General features: G+C 33.2%; 1 protein-coding gene across 1 annotated transcript in view; it reads left to right on the top strand.

Annotated features, from left to right (window-relative positions):
* The first annotated feature begins 4,933 nt into the window (after positions 1 to 4,933).
* LOC110996957 (tiggy-winkle hedgehog protein) overlaps positions 4,934 to 24,559 on the top strand; it is a 32,619-nt gene continuing 12,993 nt past the window's right edge. Inside the window, exon 1 of the mRNA XM_022264869.2 lies at positions 4,934 to 5,271. Within this exon, the coding sequence (XP_022120561.2) occupies positions 4,996 to 5,271 (276 nt within the window). The 5' untranslated portion in view covers positions 4,934 to 4,995. The remainder of the gene's footprint in view (positions 5,272 to 24,559) is intronic.

Raw genomic sequence — 24,559 nt, 5'->3', positions numbered from 1 at the left:
GGATTTATTTTACTTTGTTCTTTTGCAAGATTTTTTTTATTTGATTTTATTATACTAAACAAAATTAAAAATAACTATTTGTATAGGGTTCACAATCACTAATAAATATATGCTTTTTAAAATCTCCACTAGATCCATCAGACCAATTTCATTCTTTGGCAAGCTAACCGTGAATTCAATAGCGATTTCAGTGATTGCCACAATAATTAGTTATAAAAAGATAGACTGGTATTGACAGGTCGAAACAACGCTACGAAATCCATTCGATGTTTCAAACTTGTAGCGCTCATGTCGCAATCTTGGAATAACGTAGAAAGTTAGTTTTAATTACCGTGATACCACAGAATGTATATAAGTACGATTACAACCTTTCAAAATGTTTTCGTTTGTTTTTTTTTTCAAAAGTACAGCGATTGCCTCGACGCTGAGACTTAAGAGCTTTATGGAAAGGCAAACAGTTTAAAATACTAGAGGCCGGACGTATTGGCTGAGCACTCTCTTCCATTAGCCTTTACTGACACCTTGCCGGTGCTCAGTCAAAAATGTTTTTTGTTTTGACGCGACGGAGGTGCCGCCGCGACACTCATTCACTACTCGGTACAGTTTACTTAGGGCTTTACCGGCTTCAGTTTTGTTTTATACTATCTAATGCCCGTTCCTATTAATAGTATAGTAATTTGATATTTTTTGTAAAAATTCTGATGTTAAACATCTATACCGAAATTTTTTGATTATATGTATTTTCAATAAAGTATGCATTAAGTTATAGTTATTTTTACAGCAAGCGTGGTAATCACAGGCTAAGTTAAGATTCATTATTTTAATCAAGATTTAAAACGGTAAATATGCAATAATTACATACATTTTATTAACTAGACTATTAAATTTAAAGTAACATACTAATATTCATCAATTATATACAGAGTTTCTTCATTAAAATTTATATATTTAATACTAAAAACTCTTGTGTTTTGTTTTTATAGATTCTATATGAAAATATAGACAAAATATACAGATAATAACGGAAGTAGTAAAAGTGGAGAATTATGAATGAATAAATGCGATTTGAATGACAAAGGAGGGTTTTTGTTTACAAGAATCTTATCTCGCCATCTATTGCATAATAATTAGTAAAGGCGCCATGGTTTAAGTAAGCTATGATAGAGATTCTCTGATATAATAAAAATAACTCGGGAATCGTTTCAGTATGATAGTACAAAATTTTAAAGTATCTTGAATTAACATGGGTGGACTAAAAATTAAATGTACCCATGTCATGGTTGTGCGTAATTATCGATATTTACGCATAACCATATCTACTAAAACAAAATTTCTATTTATTAGAATAATTTATGCCGTTCATCGAACTGAGGAAACATTAAATTATCACTTCGCAACCTTCTGAATTTCGAACAATTAACATATTTTGTTGAGTTGGTTCTTTAAATTTTATCAGTAATATTTTGGTTATTTAGGTAATCTTTATCTTATCAGTTGGCAAAGTATTGTACTAAAACGCGCACCTTCTCACGCTTTTTGTTTCGGGCCAATTGAGCTATTTCTAAGCGCACAGAACTTCCGAGTATTTATCTTTAAGGAAGTGTTAAATCTTTTCATGAACCTGAGTCACGTTAACATGTGGTTTGTTTGGGATTAGGGATTTTGTAAATTGTTCAAATTGGCTTTAGTGAAAGCCTGAGATGAATGATGACAATATAATGGAGAAGAGAAAGTATAACTGAAGTCGAAAAATAATTTCTTTTGTAAATAATTCCTTAATTCTAATATCGCAGAGAATTGATAGCTTCTGCAATAATAATTACAGATAATGGAAAAAATATAATTCAGTTTATTGTAATGTAATCAAACGGTCTTGCTCTTACATGGTAACCCAAGTTTCAATAATATAGTAATTTCATCTTCATCTGTTTTATAATGATAAAATCAGTTTTATATCTAATAATTCCTTAACACATGTACATATATAGCTAATTTCCAGGAAAAGGAGAAATTAAAAAAAAGATGATTATATAATTTTAAGACCTGAGCTGGTCTGATAACAGTATTTCAGGATTTCGGCAGGATATTTTGCACAGTAAAGGACCAGTGATGGATTTCAGTTTAACATAGTCTTATCAATATAGTCAGACAAATATTATCTTCCAGGCAACCCGAACTTAGCGATTAAATTTGTTTGAATGATTTATTATACAGGGTCAGTTACGACTCTAGATATCTACTTCTGTATATTCTAATGATAAGTGTATGATTATTGGGTAGCAACATTATTATTTAGGTCATATCTATGTAGTTAGGGAAAATGTAACGAATATGTCCATAACCGCGTACATCAATAATTTGGTTGGAAAGTCCAAGTAAATATAGTAAAAACCCGTAAAGATTATGGGTTTTTACTACTAACTACTATCTATTCGTAGGCCACGTGTGTATAACCACGATTTTAAAAATATTTAACAGAATAGGTATTTGAAGACATCATAACTATGTTTAAATCTAAATAATAATAACGCCACCGTATCAAAGAATTTGTTTGTGAGGTCTGTAGATGACTAACACTTTATAATGAAGATTATTTTGAATTCTCGTAAATTCGGTAATCAAACGGTCTTGCTTTTACATAGTTATTAGTTACCCAAGTTCTACTGAAATATTATTTAAATTGTTCCAAACTTCTTTATATTTCATCGGGTTAATTAGAATATATGTTTCATAATTATGAAATAAGTTTTATTGTAATGTCTATTTTAACTATATTATTCGTCTGTCTGTAATAACAGACAAGAATAATATGCCATAAAAGCCGAAAATGTATTTAAAATGACTCTGGTAACACTAAGATATCACTAGCTTTTCTTCTGTAGGTTTGATTTCTGATGTTTTTTATTAAGATTGAAGCCAAAAGGCATATTGGTCGTGCTATGCCCAAATCAGGGAGTTATAACCTAATTTTGTTGTCTGAATTACGAATCTAAAGCAATTAATACTATATAAACAATAAGAGTGGCTACATATAGTTTTAACTCTCGTAATAATTAAATTTACAGAACAATTTTCGATCCCGAAACTTAATTATTCCCCAAACATTTACTTAAGTTTTAAAAAATTACATCTAGTTTCTCCGGACTATACACAAGAAGTCAGTGAGTCAGAAATAATGTAAACATATGCCGGAAAAAAACAGAATAAGAATGACATATTAGCTGATTATGCTCTGGTCCTTGCATTTATTGTCTACGCATTGCCTACAAATTGTCCTAAACGGCCCACTGTCATGCAAATGTGGATATAAATTTCCTTCTAAAACATTTCTTTTTGTAAGGAAATCTTTTGTCGGAGAAATTAAAAGATGGGTATTTTAGCCTTGTATGACGAATATAACATACATATATTTAAAAAAAAATCAATTTAATTAAACTGAAAATAACTTTGTTTAGTTAAACTCGCTAATCTTAAGAACTACCAGTTGAAAAAATATTTTTGTATCCTGAAAAAATGAAATGTAATACTGACGACTGAGGTAACGCGGTATGTTTATACTATGCCGTGCAGATGCAACGTATAAACATACAATAGTACAATATGAAAGATATAGCATATTAATTAATTTATTACATTCAAATGAAAACAGGCACATAACTTATTAGGCAAATGGTGGCCTTCTCGCTAACAAGAGATTTCTTCCAGGCAACCCTATGGTCCATACTATTATGGAAAAATAAAAAATAAACACCAACTGAGGGAAAAAGACAATAGGTACGTGTATATGAAATTAAGAAAATTACAAGAAACACTAGGTATACTAAAACTAAACTAGGTTAAAATTTAAAAATTGGAATTATAATATTACTAACCAAGCAAAAGCTAATCTTGGGTTATCGAGGGTTGAGTGATAGAATTCATTTTAACATAGTGCCTTATCGTAGACAAAACCAATCTTCCAGGCAACCCGAAGTGAAGTAAAGCTTAAGTATGGACGATATATCAAACTTACTGACCACGTAAGATCGATGGTATGTTGTAAAAAAATTATTTAGGACAACTGACTCCTTACAAACTTTGTGTAAAAGGAAAAACTTGGCAATTAAAAAGAGTGGCGGAGAGGTTATTGCCAGTTCTTCTCTTCCGTTCTCCACCCTTGATTTGAGAACTGGGAGTGAATGTAAAATTAGAAGCATTTATTGTATATTTCTTTTTTTGACGTTCATCAGTGTACATTAGTGTGATATGAATAGATGATTTTTTATTTGATTTGATCTAATGTTTATCCAGTTAGAAAAAATCCAAGTATAATAAAGTAAACACCCGTGATTTATAAATAAATCTGTAGACTACGTGTATGTAACCACGATTTTTGAAAATATTGACCTGTACAGGTATTTAAAGAAATTATATTTAACAATGGATGTAGTATTTCCGTATTCAGGTAAGCTGTAGACAGAATACCTTTGACCAGGCACTGATCCGTTGATCCTATTATATTCAGATATATATTAAATGTAATAAACGCAAAATGTTATATGTTTACTCCATTCATACCGACCTTTACCTACCTACTAGCGATATTCTAACTTTTTAACCACAAATTATCGAGGAAATATGTTTTCCCGTAGTGTTAATAAATAAAACGTGTTTTATGTATTACTTTTTATTTAGTGGTAAGAAAATAACTATTCAATTGTTTTATATATAATAATAACTAATCTAAAATAAATAATCAACGCTAATTAATTTAAATTATAAATTCTGTAAGAAAAATTTATTAAATAAACGTAGAATAGTCCGAAAGGAAATTGCACAAAGTGACAGTTTTGTTTAAATCGAGACGTATGACGTAGCGAGTGGTGGTGGACAGCCCCTGCAAGGGATGCAAGCAGCGTTGGTGCGGCCGGACATTCGGCACCCGATTCTCAGTGTCGCTCAAATCGCGGCGCGCGTTGGTCGTGCGTCGAACGCGCGTGAAGTGATGTCTACGAGATGAGGCTGTCTCTGGTGCTAGTGTGGTTGGGTGCAGCGGCGGCTTGCGGCCCGGGCCGCGGCTTTACACGCCGCCACGGACCGCGCCGCATCACCCCTCTAGTATTTAACCAACATGATCCGAACATTAGTGAAAACTCCAAAACAGCCAGCGGCCCCCCTGAGGGTCGCATCACGAGGGACGATGAAAAGTTCAAAGACTTAGTGCCTAATTATAACCCCGATATCGAGTTTCGGGATGAGGAAGGCACCGGCGCTGATCGCTTGATGACCCAGGTGAGATTTTATAGTTTACTTTTGGTCTGGCCGACTGGAAGGCTAAAATCAAAACTGTTGGTAAAAATCAACTTTCAATCAAGTGTTTATTGTCAATTACTAGTTGAGCGCTGAGTAAATGTCGAGCTGTAAAACAAGATAATGGGCTTCAGAAGGGATCGACTATTTTGAAAACTTCTTATTGCGCGGGTAGGGACAATTGATGGTGTAAATATTAACGTTGTATGAACAAAAGGCACAAATTGCGGGCGTTACGGTAGCTTCGTAGCGATTGTAGCAATGCAATTACGCAGGCTTTGACAACAAATACATATTGTTTCTGTGACTAATTGATGAATGATGAATTCTTTTCATTATTGACGCCAGTTTTGGTGAATATATGGCCGTCGTAAACTCGGTGTTGAAGGTATTGAAAGTCATGCGTTGTCATTCATTTTGTTAACGCGTAAATATACTTACGGGAACCTTATTGTTATATTCACATTGTAGTTTTTTGGCACGTTGCGTCGATAAAAAATTTAATGCATATTAAAATCAGGAAATTCTTTTTATGTTCGAAAGACAGTTGACATTGTATCAAACAAATTGAAGCATTATTAACTAAATTTGAACAAAAATTTTGCCAAAATAGATTATTACCGTGTATTAACAAAACTATAATTAAAACTGGGAATAATGAATGAATAACATTACTATGTAACATACAGGGAAGTCCAAAATAGTTATGATAACGTTATTAAACCATATAGAGAACTTGCCTTAAATGATTAGGTAGGGTGTGGCTTCGATTCCCGTCGGGTTAGTGATATCTAGTAAATTTAAACTATACAATTTAAGTACACAACCTATAATAATCCAATGTAAGTATAAAATAGTTTAAAAATGTAGGAATTTGCAATCGCAAAATACGAAGAAAATATAAATTGGAAGAGGTTAATTACTTGTCATAATTAATCTATTAATGTATTTTTATATTAAACTGTTACATTTCGAAAAATATTATTCTTATCTTCGTTGAAGGAATCATCTAAAATAGTTTTCATTTAAGATTGTCTAACGCATGTAATCAATTAGTGAACGTTTTTGCTGCCAAAGAAAATTTACAACAGATATTCGTTTTCATATTGAAACTGTAACGCAAAACGGATTTAGGATTAACCTCGCACTAATGGTATGGTAAACTCCATGTTATTGACAAACAAACAAAATGTCATTGACGTCCGAGAATTATATAACTAGTTGGTTAAAACGTACTTGACTAAAAAATAATTATTCCTTTAATTATATTTATTATTTTCACTTCGTTATCTACATATACAAAAATCAGCTTACATGAGCTATTAGGCAACAAGCGGTCATATCGCTAACAGGCGATTTCATCCAGGCAAAGCATGAAATATCTATTGAGAAAAAAGTACCAGTGAATAAATAATTAATAAAAAAAAATACATGTATAATTTTACTATTCTAAACTAACAATAAAATTAATAATAATAAAATTAAATGCTAATCTTTGTTAATATTTTAAAATTTTAGTTATTGGTAAAAAAGGTACCTACTATCCAGAAAATGAATTTGACAGTTAAATTTTTCTTTTTGTAAATTAAGACTCTCTATATAAATGCGATGCCAATGTAGGAATAAGTATCAGTTCCATATTGAAAAATAATAAGACAGAATATTTTATTACTGATAAATATTTTTTGAGTTATAAACCTTTTCATAATACAATATCGACTCTTACCATTATTATTTGATTTGTGAAAATCAATCCGACCTGTTTACTTAAAAAGAAATTTCTCATAAAAAATTATAATAAAATATGTAATAATTCCCCGTAATCTATTTCACAGCTTTGTCGCATTATTCCCAACCACTTGGTCATTATGTGGGTACTTCACAATTAAATTAAATAGCTGGTACTTTGCAGTTCATTCATGTTACAAACAGAAAGTAGGAACTATTTTCCTTGGTTTCTTAAAGATCTATTTATCTGTACATATAAGTTAAAACCTCTGTACTGTTATAGCGCCCATCCGGTGAAAAAGTTAATCGAATTTCAAAGTTACATAACTTAAGTAAAAATAATGAAATTTGTAGGCACATACAGTATATATTGTGGTATTGATAAAATGCATTAAAGTTATCAATATAAAATTTAATTTAATTTTCAGTAAGCATAGTTCTAATATATGTACTTAACCTTTAGATGACACTAATGATGAACTTAAATATTAAAAATAAAATCGCTCAAGGAATGTCACCAATGTTTTCGTGTATGAGAGGTTTTCCAAACATGATTTGTTTACGAAAATCTATATTGAATCCATAATCAATCAATGTTTGATTAGTGTTTTGTGTTTGCACGGCTCCAAAGATCATATAGCGTAGCCGATACTCATTTCCGTACAATTAACCCAAATCTTCAAATCGCTGTCGCTATTTTCAAGGATGACATTGTTTACTTCGTTTGCAAATAATGACTTAAGAGCATTGTAAGTTTGCTCGGCAAATATTTTAATGGCCTAATGTACTTACCCGTGGAATCCAGTTATGTGGCCATAATAATAATCGGTATTGGGTAGAGACAGTGGGATGCATGTGTGCGTTTGGATGAAGAAAGGCCGACGCGAATCCGCCGGTTATGTTATGTGCTCGCCGCGGGCAGCACATAGCCGCGTCGGACCAAGCAGCCTTGCATTCGTAAAAATCTTCGAACCGGTTTGATGCGCCTCCATTACTTTCTTTCTGCCTCCGCTGTGCCTCCCATTTAACTCGGGCCCACTTTTTATCAGGAATCGGTATCTCCTTCTAATAGTATTATTTATTTCTCATGAATAAGAGAATACGGATGCGGTGCGTTACATGCCAGCCTCCTGAGATAACCGTTGGCTTTCGATTTTATCGACGTTTTAAGCTACAATGTCCTTTGGTACCAAGAAAATAAGTGAATATGTCTATTTATAGATGGGTGTAATGTAATCATACGAGCATCGTTGACTTAGAAAACGTGCAAGGCTAATTACAGTATTTCCTTGGTGATTTGTTCGACAGTGAAACAACCGCAGAGTATTTTCGTAACCACTCGGCTTTGTCCATTTCAATTGCATTACATACGATTTTATGTGTTAGACTTTATTTAATATTTCCTTTGAAAAGCTATGGGATTTTGAGGGGTGGGAGGAAAGGGGGGGGTGAAAGACATAAATATCTCGGTGATTTATGGGCGAGGTGGCCGCGGGATAGGTCAGCATTATTCAATTTGAGGCTCGAGTTACAATGAGCTTTTACTGCGGTGCGCGAGCGCAGATAGCATGTCAATCTCAAACGCTACACAAACTTATGTTATCTACTTAAAACGTTTATTGTAATCCCGAGATTAGGCCGTGTTTTAGTTTTAATGATGGCTTAGAATAGTTTATGTAACGACGGCATTATTCAATAAGTAAGAACATGACATGTAGTAAACGTACTAGCGTCTTCATATACCATATATATTATACTATATATATAGTCTATATTAACTTATCGATGCACAGCTTACATTTTTTGGAAAGCCACGCATTCTTGTTAACCTACTCAGACGAACTCGAACTCAGTTAGTCAGAAGATAAATCAAACACACATTAAATTCGATAAAATCGTTTTAAAGCCGCTTAATTATCGATTGTTTATATTGATTTCATTTTACAGTCTGATACGGTAAAGTGGTTTAATTTGTTGCCAGCAAAGAAGCCGCCTCCCAAATGAGGTACTTTTGTGCTTATTAGCTAAGGATAAAAAACCGAACGATCTCTTGTGAATAATTAACCATAATCAAATTAATCCTAAAATTCTACGGTGGGTTTACAACGTTGTAAAATGTAATAAAGAGCACTAACGGCCGGAATATTGCTTGTTTACAAATACTTCGATATGTGGAAGTCGCTTACCGCTGTCTAATGGCCGGTTTCTATATCCAAATTACCGATGGTAGTTGGCAACGAATTGTTAATCTTATTGAAAGTAACTGACTATGTTCTTGTCTAAGTATAAACATTATATTTCATATTTAAAGATTTTAATTACTGTTTTAAAAATAATGAAAATAGTCTCGTTTGTTTTTGGATTCATGTATTTATTATACTTCTTAATTAAATATAAGAGTTGCAGGCTTAGAAATTACTTACCTTTATTATTAAGAAAAAAAAAACTTGAAATGAGACTGCCCCGTGCCCCAAAAGCGACCTGGGGCAGTCCCATTTTAGCTTTCTTTACGGGGCTTTTTAGCCTCATCTTTACATTTAAATAGTAACAAAAGATATGACTCAGAGATATTAGGTAAGTAATATTCTACAATTTACTTTGCATTGTTCACGCGCATGTGCATATGATAATAATTACCAATAAAATATAAGTGTTATTTGAAAGTTTTCAAGTATGTACTTTCATATTCAACGCTTGTGGAAATAGGTTATTCAAAAGTTTTAAGCATATATTTATTAAATGTAGTTCATATACTACAATACAACTTTGATGAAAAATTACTCGGTGGACATTTTCAGAAACTCCTTGGAAACTTGTCTGTTTTAAGTATTGGCTATTATTATTATTTTCCACATAATTATGTATTTATAGTGTTTATTCGCGGATGATTGGCGCTTATAATTATTATTTAATACAAAGAGTTCTCTCGTGTGTTGTGTACTTCCATATTAAGGGCTGTCGATTGTGAGGAAGTTGCATGAATGCGCTGTATCTTATGTTCTAATGATATTTTCACACACGTATATTCGTCGATAAAACATTTTCATAATCATCGGATTGTCCTCCTTGTTAGATGTTTTAGTCGATTCATAAAAACATACGAATATAATTATATTTTTTGGATGTATGTTTAAATAATTAAACTTTTCTATACAAAAATATTTTTAGCGCCGATTTTTTGAGACAAGACTAAATGTATAATGATAGTATATTCTCACCATTGCATCCTTGCTTAATTCCATCAATAGTGCAGCTCTCAGGTTTGCATGCATGAACACTTGTTCAAATACGGAGCCAAACTGTTCATGATAGGTCTTTGAACCGGCTGTGTTTGCGGTATGTTTTATATAGTTGCTTCTTAAGGTGGCGATAAATTAACGATTTGCATCTCTCTTGCCAACGTAAACAGTCATGATGTATGTGTACACGAATGTGTCAATATTTTAAAGTGCCATAATCTGCATAAGAATCTGTGAATACATTTTCCTTGTGGTGACATGACTCAAGACGGTAATTGGTTTTTAATATAAAACTAAACATGATCCATAAAGGTTTCTTCATACTGAAATAATCTATGTATTTCGTAAGCTAAAATTATGAGTTTATGATTTACATGCTGCGAATCGGCGTTTGACGCTGTGAGATTTAAATTAAATCTTTTGTTTAGAAAAGTGTTCTATGCTGTTTTATTTGTTACTGCAAATATTTGATGTGTTACAACTGTTGTCTTATCTCACTCTTATCTGTCAAACCTCAGTCAATGCTAAGAGGCACGGGCCAAAAGACTACACACATCCCTAACAAACACAATAAAGTCGTATGTAAATAGTTGTAAAAAATCACATTACTTCATTAGATAATGTTATTAGATTACAGGCCTTTATTAATTACATTAATTTAATTAGACTAATCTTGTATCAAGTAAAACTTGCAACAGTCTGTTATGAATCCGTTATAAATCAAGGGATTTTAAGATTTGCTAAATAGGGCAGAATAACGTTGTGTAATGATGAGTTGCAGTGAGCGAATAATTTGAATATGAATAAGTTTTGTGTACTCATTATTTGCGTATTTCATATGTCAACAAACTTACCTTGCTCAAATTGGGCTATGAATATTTTAGCTAATGTATATTAATATATCAAATGGCAATTTTATATGTTAAATACTCATCATCTGTTCATGAAATGATCAATTTTATTCGTAAAACGTGATAGACATGTTTTAACAATAAGTTTTAAATCATTTTAATACTCTGATAATCCTTGCATTGTTAGGAAACCTCATATAAACCACACATATTTTAACGAAATGCACCTATGCAATACCACAAGTAACAATTTACTATGAAATCGGGTACCAACATAAATATTCTTCTCCGTTTTTTATATATAAGAACTATCTATTATCAAGTACTAAACCAGAAATTATTTATTTTCAAAGAAAGTGTTACTATGATGGATGAATTACACAAACCATGATTTGACAGCATGCAAATATCAAAATATAATTAAAGACAGTTAAATTTATCATAATCTACTCGCATTATGATAATTCGATAAGTACTTAACGCGGTACGAGTTATATCCAGTTTATGGATGCATCAAAGTTTATTTATTTTATACTGCTCCCAATTTCATGTTAACATCAATGGCTATTAGTTATTTATCGCTCTCACTACTCTCTTCCTTTCGCAACGTCTTTGAAATGCAATAACACCACAAATTGAAACATAAACATGCGCTTGCACTGATTATTCTATTTTTAATTTTCTTTTGCGGTTAATTACATTTGTTTTACGCAACTTGATTTTCGGGAATCAAAGGCGTTAGACGATGTTTAAATCAAGTATTTTTGCTTGCACATATTGTAGAAATATTTAGCTGAAACCTCTTTGGGACATATCCAAGTGGTCATAAAATCAGGCGTATTGTGGCGTGTCGATCGGCACTTAAATCTTACACCCAATAAAAGTTCACCTCTCCAGTACAGACCTGTAATTGGTCGTGTTCATGCTGTACTCGATTATAGCCGCGGGCTCGATCAACACGGACATACTTTTACGAGTCTCATTGGCCCTGTTTAATGACGTGTGACGGCAATACGAAGAACAATGAGCTTGTAATTGGATTTTTACAATCTTGAAAATTCATGTTCATAAAAATTCCATATCTGCCGTAAAAATCTAAATTTTATATGGACTTTGATAGTGTTGCTCAAAATCAGGCGCCGCAGGACCCTTGTCCCACCCCCCGCGTCTTCCCACCCTCACCTTTATTTATATTTATTTACCTTCCCTTCATTCAACGAAGGGCCGCCCTTTCGGCCCTTTTTGTCGCCCCGGTACAAATATTGTGAAAAGAGGCTGCGGTTTTGAGTGAATTTATTGTACCACAGTTTGATGGCACAGCCTTGATGCCGCCTTGAAAAAAAATCTTTAGAATATATAAGCAGCTGAGTTAAATACGATTCCGAGATCATAAATCAGAAACACTTCATTACGGTCAACAGTTTTTGATTTTTAACACTAGTTTGAAAATGTACTTCGACGCTGATAATGTTTTAAGAAGTATATATAGATTTATATCAATATATTAAAGTTACATTTATATATAAATTTACATAATTAATCATATTTTAGCTAAATACTATAAAATAGTAGTCGGCAAACAAAACAATATTGCATGTTAATAATTGCTTTCAATATTATAATAGTAAAACAATGCAAAGATAAATCGCCACAAATCGTGCGAGCTAAAGATGAAATCTTCACCCCATTTAAATGTTGTGACTCTACAACGTCTGTGCGCATCAGTTATCATGATAAATGACGTATTTATTTATCCGACGATCCTAAATAGCTATGGTAATATTGGTCCTACAACAGCACAAAAGGTAACAAAACACAAAAGTTGAAAAAGGTAAACCGCGCTATTTACAAAGTGGCTAGCGAGGACCACACAGCCACAATCGAGCCGCGCGTGCGACTCCGCTCAATAAAAAAAATCATTCCCAAGTCCCAACATCAGATCTTTTTTCGGTATATCTCGCATTTTGATGGTGTGATTTGTGACGTTCGGATATGGTGACATTTCCGTTAACTTTTATGAAAAGAACTGGATCATTACCGTCGTTCTTGTTTGAATTTTTTTCTATTGTTCAATTCAAAGAATAAATCCACATATCATTTATGAAAACAATGTATTGGATCTCATACGCGGATTCCAGTAAAAACGCAAATTGTTATGGTAGAAACGGCCGCCGAACGTCTGTGTTTACGCGAGCTAACCGCGTGCTGAAAGACGATGAACATACGCAGTCTTTGACACGATACTCACGGCCTCTCTCATCTCGGAATAGCTAATACGCCAGTTTTAACTGCATCTTATAAATTGTATTTAAATTTCGAAAATTCGAAAAAAAATTCAAAAATGGAACCAACAATAATAAAAACAATTAAAAAATACACTTACAAATTCTTTAACGTATTTAACGTACCATAAAGCTGATCTAAACTTGATTGACTTCATCAACAAAATGTCTACACAAAACAGGAAGTTTATGTGTACCTATATGCATGTCATTAGATGTAGGTACCGCGCTACTTTGGGGCGCTTCTAATTGACGTAGGCGCGGCGGCTGCCTAACCTAATTTACATTAATGCAAACGAGCAGCATTGTTCAGGTGTGAAACACCAGTGTCAACACGTGGTACTCAAATAGTTTATTAGCTCCACCCAGCACTGTTCTGGCGGACTCTCTTTGTTACATCGACAGCTCTTTAAAACACGCATATTTAACGCTTAAATAAAATCATACAAGGTGCCGCAAGAAACAAATATGCCTTCCCCCTGTCCCTCTTCCTCTACACCATTATAGTAATTATCATACACATACATACGTTAATGTTATTTCTAAATTATTTCTTGGAAGTTTGTTAATAAGTAAATTTGAAATGAATGCTATGTGATGTGGCTGAATAAATGTTTTTCTTTCTTACACTGTTGCAATACATGACGCAGATTTAGTTTCAAATAAACGCTTATAAATAAATTCGTAAAACTCCTTAAACAAAAAAAATACTATATTTATTGGAAACAATTAATTAAAAATCTCTAAGTTGTTTAACAAAATGCAGACTTTAGTGTAAAAGCCAACGTTTAAGATAATGATACTCGTTTCACGAATTATTCAGATGAAGGACAATTAACTGTTATTACTGGGCAAATGTGGGAGAAATCGTATCGGTGAGAGTGCAGGTCGTTGACTGGGGTGCCTGCGGTTGCTTGAAACTCAAGAAGAGTGTAGCGGTCACCGGGTATCTCACAGCCTCCAAAGAATGTGGCCTCGATCGTACACATTCGCCGACCGAAATTGATTTTTTATAATTAAGCGCATACCATGAAGGTTTTTTGTGATTTTTATTGTCGTCTACATTTTTAAAACAATGCTTATTTATGTGTGAATCGCGTCAAGATTTTAATTTTTTTAAGGATTATAGTCGGATTACTGGATAAAAATATTACTTGAGAACATTTACGCTAAAATAATGATTACTCAATTTAATACACTGCTTGTGTGAACATTAATATAGATTTATTTTTCGTTATCCTTTTACAAGTTGAACCTCAAATGTATCAAATGACGTCACCTGAAAACAATGGTTGATCATAAATTATTGTGACAAACTGACAAACAACAACATATTAAATTAATTTCCTCATGTCAAGCATGTAGTCGATAGCCACTATAAAAAATTACCGATTGAGTCTTGATGTAAAGTGCATTCTTATGTATGACAGTAAATTCACGAATATATGCGAAATGAACACGGTTAAAAAAACAATTGAATCAAATGAATCATTTTTATTATCACGGATTTAATCCAATTGTTCGCGTTATTTTATTTTTATAAAATTTAATTTCGGTACTCAATGAACGGCGGTAAAAATCTTTCATTTGTAACTAAAAAGTACTTACAAATAGTACAAAGTTATTGAAACATTTGTTCTAGCTAAAGAGTTGTGCAATGCAATACATTGAAACAAAAGTTTTTTTTATGTTACTGTAGCCGTATTTTCTACAAAGCTTCTAATCTTATGATCTGCGAAGAGCGCGGTGTGGGCGCCGATCGTGATCCAATTGTTTACATTATTATAACCATTAGCGTGTTCTGAACTCGATTCTTATATCGTTATATTATGTTGGTAAGATCGTTATAATACTTTGAATTAAAAAAAATTGTTTCAGAGTTTATTACACATTTATTTAATTGATAAAAAGTGGTGCCTTACCGCGGATATATTCTGTGAAGCATAAAGAAACGAGATCATCTTTTATGTATGAAATTATTATTATTAATTGTATGATTAAATTATTTGTAATAAAAATGATTTTGTACGCAACATTTACTTTTAAAGTTTTATTTATTAAAAAGCAAAAATCCTCAAACATTTCAATGATTCATATATTAAAAACCGCATTAAACAGTCATAAAATATCACAAAATACACTTCATTGTTCATTTTCCTCACTTTTCTCGAAATCATTTTCAATGTTATGTAAACAGTATATAATACTCAATAACCATGTAATCGATTCTCTTTATGGGTGTTTACAAATATTTTACATATGTTCGACATCAGATTATGAGTTTAAGTAGCACAGACTACTAATTCTTGTGCGTACTTGTACTCATAAGTCACAACGAGTACGAGTATTCGCCAAGAACAGAACTAATACAATTCCAATTAATCATGTTCATGTATTATTTAAGTAGTCTGTAACTTACCTATACATCTTTTATCTATGAATTAATACCCTTGACATTGTTCGAGGCTAGATTGTGTCTTGATATACGTATTAGTATATGCATGATTTAAAATAATCGATATAATAGCACATAATATGTAACTTGTATATGGTTTTTATGAGTGTTTTATGGAATTCAAGAGGGCCGCGGTTGCAGTGCTGATACTAAACGAATAGTTCCCACGGTGCTTGTTTTCCATTCCGCCTACGTTTAATATAATTTATTACAGATATTCCCTGTTAAAAGATTTAAACAGTTAACGTTTCATAAATCTTTCTTCGTATAACAATTTTTCAATCACACATTTTACACTATAGAATATGGTAAATGTTATTCGCAACACAAATATGTGATTCTCAATGTTGCGCACACATACACAGCGAATTACATTACATCATTAAACCCTTGATTGCCCCGTGGCTTAGAGGTTAAAGTTGGTGGTGGAGAAACAATTTTTGTTTTTTATACAGTCTTGCCGTAAAATTTTTGAATGATTCATTTTTATACACGTATAAAATTTTAGTCATATTTTACTTTCATAAAAAGCCTGTATAAAAATTTAAAACGGATTCTTTTAAACCCCTAAGAGTTTAATATAATTGAAAAAAGCGCAAAAATCCTCTTTTATCACGTATCGAAATATTATACGAATTACCTTGTGAATGTCGCACGGACTGGTTTGAAACGCAATACTGTCTAGTTTTTTCATGTCGCCATATTTATGTAAGCAAATCATTTAATGTCGTTATTTGGTCTAGCGGCGATTGTCCATCGAAGAACAATGCTTGATATGGTTTCGCGATTAATAATAATGATTGTAACCCGAAGGCTGGACGGTATTTTGACTATGGCTTAACTGATAAGGCACATTCGTATTGTTCTTAAACCTATCCGGAAAAAAAACTTCCGCTCTTGGTTAGAGAAATAATCACGTAGGTATATTTCATACACAATATTTGTAGAGGTAAGATAAAAGCTGTTCTGTGTATAAATGAATTTCAAATATCGAATTTTCTATCTCTATTCTTTTTAGCTTTCCTGGTATTTCTAATAATTAAATCCAGCGGCAGAGGCGAATAGATAGGCCGGCGTGTACTCAATGAGACGTAATACAAAATTATTGGTCATTGTTTTAATACAACAACCGAGACACCGGTCATAACTATTAAAATATGCGATGCATTGACCCGAATGCTCTTGGATATCTAAGTGGGGCTGTATTGTTTCTCTTAGAAATCTTGACAAATAAAATCAACGGAAATATTATTATTATTGTTTTCTCAAATAGAAACTACTTACTAAGAGGTTTTTTGATTAGATTATGATTATAAGTTCTTAGCAAAGGTTGGTTGATCCAATTGTAAACCGAAAACAAAATATATAAAATTTGTATCTCAGATGTAACTCGGAACTATGTTCTTACATAGTTGTAATTAAAATGTATCTACCATTAGAGAAAATGTGTGACTCTGAGTAAGGCTGAAGATTTTTAAATTATTTAAAATTAGTTTCGATTAAATAACTTGTCCAATAATTCATATTACATGCAGCTTATTGTTTTGACAACAATAATACATCTGTTCTTTACATAGAGACCAATTAGTACTGCAATAAAATACTATGTAAGCAACTATAATTTTGAGTAATAAAATATTTCGCACTTGAGTAAGCGACACGACAATGAACCTAATATACACATATTTTGTAATGGTTAAATGTCATTTATTAATCCAAAAATAATATACTATTAAAATCAAATAAACATTTTATCATTACCTATTAACTGCAACTTTATTCTAAACGTCAATGAATTATCGTCTCGAAATATAAACGAAAGCTCTGTGGAATCATGGTGATAACAATCTAAAAGCTCTGGAGTCCCGGTAAACTATAGTTTAATTGCGGTGCGCACTCTTTTGTCTTATAATGACCAAACTACACAAGTCACAATAGATAATGCTCAATAGATTATAAAAGAGAAATAATATTAAATTATTATTCTGTATATTATGCGTCTTTCTACCTAAATAAAGATGGTATATAATATGACATATTCTCTATGCCCATCTTTTTTTGTCTATTAGAAACTACAAATGTTAATATACATATTGTAAGTAAATTGTATTTTAAATTGCATTTTCTAGAATTACGCTACTTATTTCGTAAAAAATGAGACATTTGATTAACGTATTCAAGATATTGTACATTTTCTAGTTGAAGACAATGTAATGAGCCAAATAAACAGCGTTGCGTGTATTTTTTCATAATGTATGGGACGTTATTCATGTATGAGCTTCTTTATTGCTTAAGAAAAAAACTCTAGACTTTCAAATTAGCATGACTTAAAAGTGAATCGATCTCTGAGGTCGGTCATTGTGTCTGCTAAGGGGCACATTTGTCTACTATTATTATTTTGGGCCGGTTTTTTATGTACCTGCCCACATGGCGCCTACCTATTCAAATTCAAATTGGACTTTCGTGTTGAGTAATTTTTAACATTTATATACAATTGTGTAATCTGAGTGTTAGTATGATAAAGAATAACGCTTTATGTGTGATAAATTGAATGGTTTTTGATAATTGGTCAATAACTCGAACTTAGTTTCTATGAAACGCGTGGAGGGGGTTATTTTACGATCAAATTAGATACGCGGATGCCTTTTTTGTACGGATATGATTAATTTAACCCTGAGTGGTTTAAGATCACGCTGACCAATAGAATTTGTTTTTAAATGACCGAGAGGATAATGTCGGTCTTAATACCCCGCTGGGGTAGACTTGGGTTATCCAGCTTAATCATTAGCACAGAGTTCCTCCCACCGACGCTTATTTTATTTTATTTATGGCCGTCGAGCCGAGGTGAGACTCCAATTTTGCATGCGCTTGAGTCTTCGTAATAAAATTATCTGCTAGCTATATCTCTTAAGCTTAAAATTTTTCAGTATACAAAAGTTTATACGTATATAATTTTTTACGATTAAATGTGCAAACTATACTACTGATTTAAAGCTAATATTATTAATAGACACAGACAGACAGACAACATTTATTACAAACAAAACACACACACACACAACCACACAAAATAATAATAATCAAAGAAAAAAATGAGATATCAAAACAATAAAAAAAAATAATAATAACAAAATTTATTTTGTCATTCGGCTCGTTTCAAATGTGTAATGCGTGTGGGCTGTGGTTGTAATTGACCCTGGCTCAGCATGATGCTGATGAGCAGAATGTTCCACAGCGCTGGTCATTCTGCCAGAGACCACAGCAGCTAGTTTGCGCCTCAGTTGGAAAGGAAAGAAAAGGAATGTAATAAATAACAAATAGAAACTAATACATGTACAAATATATAGCTATTTACATTATAAATTAAATAAGTCACCATAAATCAAGCTATTAGAGGAGTGACGTCTCCTACACAAAACAAGGTGAGGCCAAGGGTTCGGTGGCAAAAAGCGGTCTCATGTCCGCGATGTTAAGATAACCTTAAACTGAGCATTTGTTATCCTTATCTCGTGTTTGAGCGTGGCTAATGTGCTGCAGGCTGATATACCCGATCGATTTATGTCGCCTGGCACCCACGACAAATTGATAATTAATTTTCGAAAATGCTTTTGATCACACCGAGTTTGCGAAAACTGATGAGCGCTAACTACAGCTATTTAAAATCAATATTTAAGGTTACTCAAGTTTTGATCGGCACGATTTTCATCAATTCTGTCAATCCGTTCCTGGTAAAGGTTAATGTGATTAGGACTATTTTAATACAATCACGCAGCTGTTTTAATTTGTTCGGATTAAACTTAAATATCCAGTGACAACTCGTTGTCTAATAGCACTTGACGTAAGCATCAATCGACCGGAATCAGTGTAAGTCAATATCCTGAGTCTAATGCATTTGCAATCCCAAAAGTTACCTGTGGCATTTATTTAAGGTAAGTTTCACTCATATCGACAAATATCGTATTTATTTCGAGACAAAAACGGTGCAAGACTTTTTGTGTAACTCGATAGATTCTGGCCGCTGACAAACTTTGATACTGCGGTTTTAATGATGAAATTAGGAATACAATATCAATAACCCATGTGATTTGTCAATATAATACTTAGTTGTACATTATATAACGAAGTTCAAATGCTAAATATAATCAGGAATTGTATAAGAAAAAACACTTTTCTTGATCTTTCTTCATGGGTCTTTAAAAATCGATTAAATAACTTTTGTTTTCGCTTAAACAATATAATATTGTTAATTATTAATATTGATTTGATAAAATGTGAGGATGTAATGATAAAATATAGTATAATATAATTAACTAATTACATTATTCATAATTTAATGTGTAATATCTATGTAAAATTTAACCTTTAAACATAAATTTGAACGCTATATATGTAGCAGAATATGAGAAGTTTAGATTGAACCACCGTCGTATTTTTGTACCATATTCTGGAAAATAAATTATTATTATTACGTATATAGTCTGCAGTAAGTAAATTCCTTTGGGTCCGCGTTATTTATACCAACGCCAAAGGTTGTGACAGATGTATAAATAACCGATAAACTTAAACACCTTAAAATGGAATCTTATCGAACACTCAAGCCAGTAGTCATTTCACACTGATTATATAAAAAATAAAGGGCACGTCATAAAAATATGCGTGTCAAGTCCCTCCGTAATGCATCTCGTAAACCCTCTAATCCGTTAAAACAATGCTAATGGATTTACGTTGAAGTCCACCGCCTGTCATCATATTATAACCACCTCCCGGTCATCTTAACGCTTCGTTTACCCCTAAGTTGACACTAGACTTATTTTTTCATTCACAAAATCACAACACAAGGTATTGTTAAAACACATTTTATTATACGCGTTCACTGAACGCATTTTAGTGTGAGCGATGAACACGGGTTCACGTCAAAACATCTTTATCGCGTTATTTGTCTTATAAAATATTATCGAGTGGCACTTCGGAACCGTCAGCAAAATAGGACTCATATTGTGATCCGTGTGCGACTGTTGACTTTGCGCCCACGATGTGATCACTTCTCTTTAGGTCGGGGATAAACAATAAAAGCGGCGATTACGAATCAATATTGTAACAAATACACTTTATTTTTCTAAGCATTGAGAGGGATTTGATTGAGTCAAGGCATTGGCGGACCGTACCGAAGGAAAAGATTAGTGTGCGAGCTGCGCATCGGTCCGTGTGAAACGCGACTTGACGGGTGGAATTATGAAGTTCAGATACACTGATAAATCAATAATTCATTTTATTACGATAGCACGGGCGCGTCATGATTTCGCTCTTTATATGATTTAATGAGAATCATCAGTGAGCTGATAACGTCGCTGGCTCTTTGAAAAACAAGACGAGATCGTTAACATGTTTCATTTCTTTTCATATATATTTACAGAGCCTGATTACCACGGCAGCGTATTTAACGCGGGTCTGTTACTTTATAACAGCTACGAACCGGTCGCGGCAAAGACTGTTCTTTGCATTCTGCAATCAGGTACTTGCTGTTTTCATCACCTGCTCTGCTAAAAGTGACGTAATTACGGATGCAAATCGATCAGCAGTTATCGACTCGAGGGTTGACGCATTAAATTAGCACGACGCGCTGGTTAATACAGGCTTCCGTGTGTGATTAAGCGGAGAGGATAATTACGGAAAAACTTAATGCTCAGGTGTGAAAATGCGTGAAAGGCTGTTGCAAAAAGTTACTTCTAATAGCTAGTTTAAAATGCTATTGGGTATTTTTTATAGAACAGTTGGCAAATGGGCAGGAGGCTCACCTGATGTTAAGTGATACCACCGCCCATGGACACTCTCAATGAGGGCTCGCGAGTGCGTTGTCGGCCTTTTAAATTAAAGTATTATGAAAGTATTATGGAAAAAAGGGTAATAAATGAATAATGTCGGAAGCGTAGATCTATTCGATGACTTGCAGATTACAAGCAGTGGGCATACTCTCATTGACTCCGTGAGTGACCCTTACCGCATGATCATGATAGTATAAATAATAGCCAGGTTCCCGCGGGTATAAATGATGGAAGTAGGTACATGATTGTGATAAAAGCGGACTTAACTGATCGGCCTCCGGGGATCCGAGTGTATTTGACAAATAAGACGAGTACGGGAACAATACGCTATTTCGCATCACCATTGATATTTCAAACCTCTACAATAATTCACAATGAGCAAGTATGTTAAGAATCGTACGAGGTTTTATTTCTGGAAATGTGAAGGTTTTTTTTATCAAATCCTAACAATAAGATTAATCACTTTTAAAAATTGGTGTTTCTTAAAGATATTACGATTTGTTTTACAAGTTACATTATATCCATATATCAACCTGCTGATCGATGTATGAAGTAATTTTCAGTATCGGCGTATAACAAAGGCGCACAAAGTTCAGAGGTATCTTAATATTCAAAGAGAGCTTTAAGGTTTGTTCAGCTGAAACTTTACTACAAAATATGTGCATAAAATTCCTTGCTTACCAAAGCTGAACAAACCCAATTAGAGATGGATGCTTGGATTGAATGAAACTGTATCATTACATCAAAAAACATAGCAGTGTCGTGTTACAAAAAAGGTTTTTACAAAGCGATCTCTCGACAATACATACGAAACATTTGGTTGCATCCAACTTATTGGAAAGTGGAAATGCACGCTGAGGTCAGGAACGAGAAATATTTAAATTTTTGCACATCTATACTAATATTATAAAGAGGAAAGGTTTGATTTTTTGTTTGTTTGTATGAATTGAATAGGCTCCGAAACTACTTGGCAGATTTGAAAAATTCTTTCACTGTTGGAAAGCTACATCATTCCTGAGTGACATAGGCTATATTTCATTTTCAAAAAAAATAGGCATCCTTACTAAAATTACGATAACATTAACATTTGTTTATTATTTGATACAATTCTAACAGATGGCGCTGAGTTAAAGGTAGTTTAGTTTAGGTCCGTGTCGTGGTACCAACGTTTCACATAAGTTCTCCTACGGTTTCCCTTGATTAATTTACTACTATGTAATATAACAAAAACCTTAGCCACAGAAACGCTTGGCCGAGTCTGCTAGTTTGTAATAAAATAAAAACTAGTCCGATTTCAAACTTTCTATAACCATTATAATGCTCAATTATCCAAGATTAAAATTGGAAATTTATTTCCAGAATTTTAATAAAAACATACCATGTATAGGATTATTTGTATATAATAATACAGTCGTCCCAAGGCAGGTTGTATTTGTGATGATAAGCAGCACCTGTCCTGGGAAGACCGAGATAAGTTTGCCATTACAAACCTAACGAACCTTAGGAAGGCGGTTACGATTAATTAATAATGCATCATACCGTTCGGGTACTGACAACCGTTTTGAAACAGGGCTATGTTTTTCGAGGACAAACATCGAAGGTATTAAACATAAATACACAGCTGATCCTCACTGCATATTTATGACGTGTTCGACAACCAGTGTCACACTAGGATGTATTTACTGACAAACATTTGTTCAGTATGTATAAAGAATCAGTAATGGACTGTATTTCTCAAGTAACATGTTGATTTGTTCACGATTTTGATACCTAGAATACGGAGATTTTTATGTATTTTTGTTTGATGGATATTGTAAACAAATCGGTTTTAATAACTGAAAATATTACTAAAATTTTCATTAGAAGAGTAATTAACATTCCTTTACTTTAACGTACTGTGCCTCGGCAGTTCATAGAAATTCATCTTAAAAAGGTGAGGTAAGATAAAATGCATTCGAAACAAATTAACGGTTGCTATAAAAGTAACCCTGAACTATTTGTTGTGGTTTCCAAATCGAAAAAAAAAATAAACCAGTCACTATTGGTCGGTTCTTTTCGACTGCTACCCTTGTACAAAAAACGACGTGTTAAGGAATGTAAAGAGCCGTTTAATTATCTTAATATATTGTTATAGCCCTGATAGAAGCGGCCATTAATGGCTTTCATTGTGAACAGAGATTTCCTTCCAATTTCTGCATTATATACAACAGGTATATAGTACGTGTAATCTGTAAGCTACTGCACCTATTTCAGTACGATGATCTGATATCTTTTTATTCGATTTTTGCCTCAATTCCATCGGGCGGCCTTCATTATGCGTTCGTGAGTGTTCCGCCACCGGTTCAGGTAGCCTGCGCTCCAAACGTGGCCTCAGTGTTACTAGGTATTCGATACGCCTGTTATTTTTAATTAAATTAATCCTTTATGATGCTTTGATATGTTCTGAATTCGCAAATCGACTTTTGTACGAACTGGTTTTAATATTACCGATACCAGGGCACAGAGGAGGGTGAGGTGTCAGAGGCAGGCATCCCGCTGGGAGCAAGTATTGTGATCGACAGCTTGTTTACTAAAAATATGCATAATGAATTTATAATAGCCCGCCCGGCATGTCACGACGACTCATTGAATTTAATAACAACATATATATATACACATACACAAATATATAACATCACTGAAGCCAAAGAAAGTTGTGACGGACATTCCTTACTGCTTAATCAGTTTAAAAGCTGTTGAAAAGTTGAGTGTGAGAGGCTAATTGCGCCACTGTGGTGTTCCCACGTTAAAATGCACGCAATGTTTGACTATACATTTAGCATTCGATTGTTTTAGTGCGGTTGCTCGAGACCTCTGCACGGTAAACATTGAACATCCCACTGGGATTCGTAGA

Source organism: Pieris rapae, chromosome 7 (genome assembly GCF_905147795.1).
Source record: "Pieris rapae chromosome 7, ilPieRapa1.1, whole genome shotgun sequence".
NCBI lineage: Eukaryota > Metazoa > Arthropoda > Insecta > Lepidoptera > Pieridae > Pieris > Pieris rapae.
Note: the sequence above shows the minus strand (reverse complement) of the source record. Positions and strands in the feature narration are given on the sequence as shown.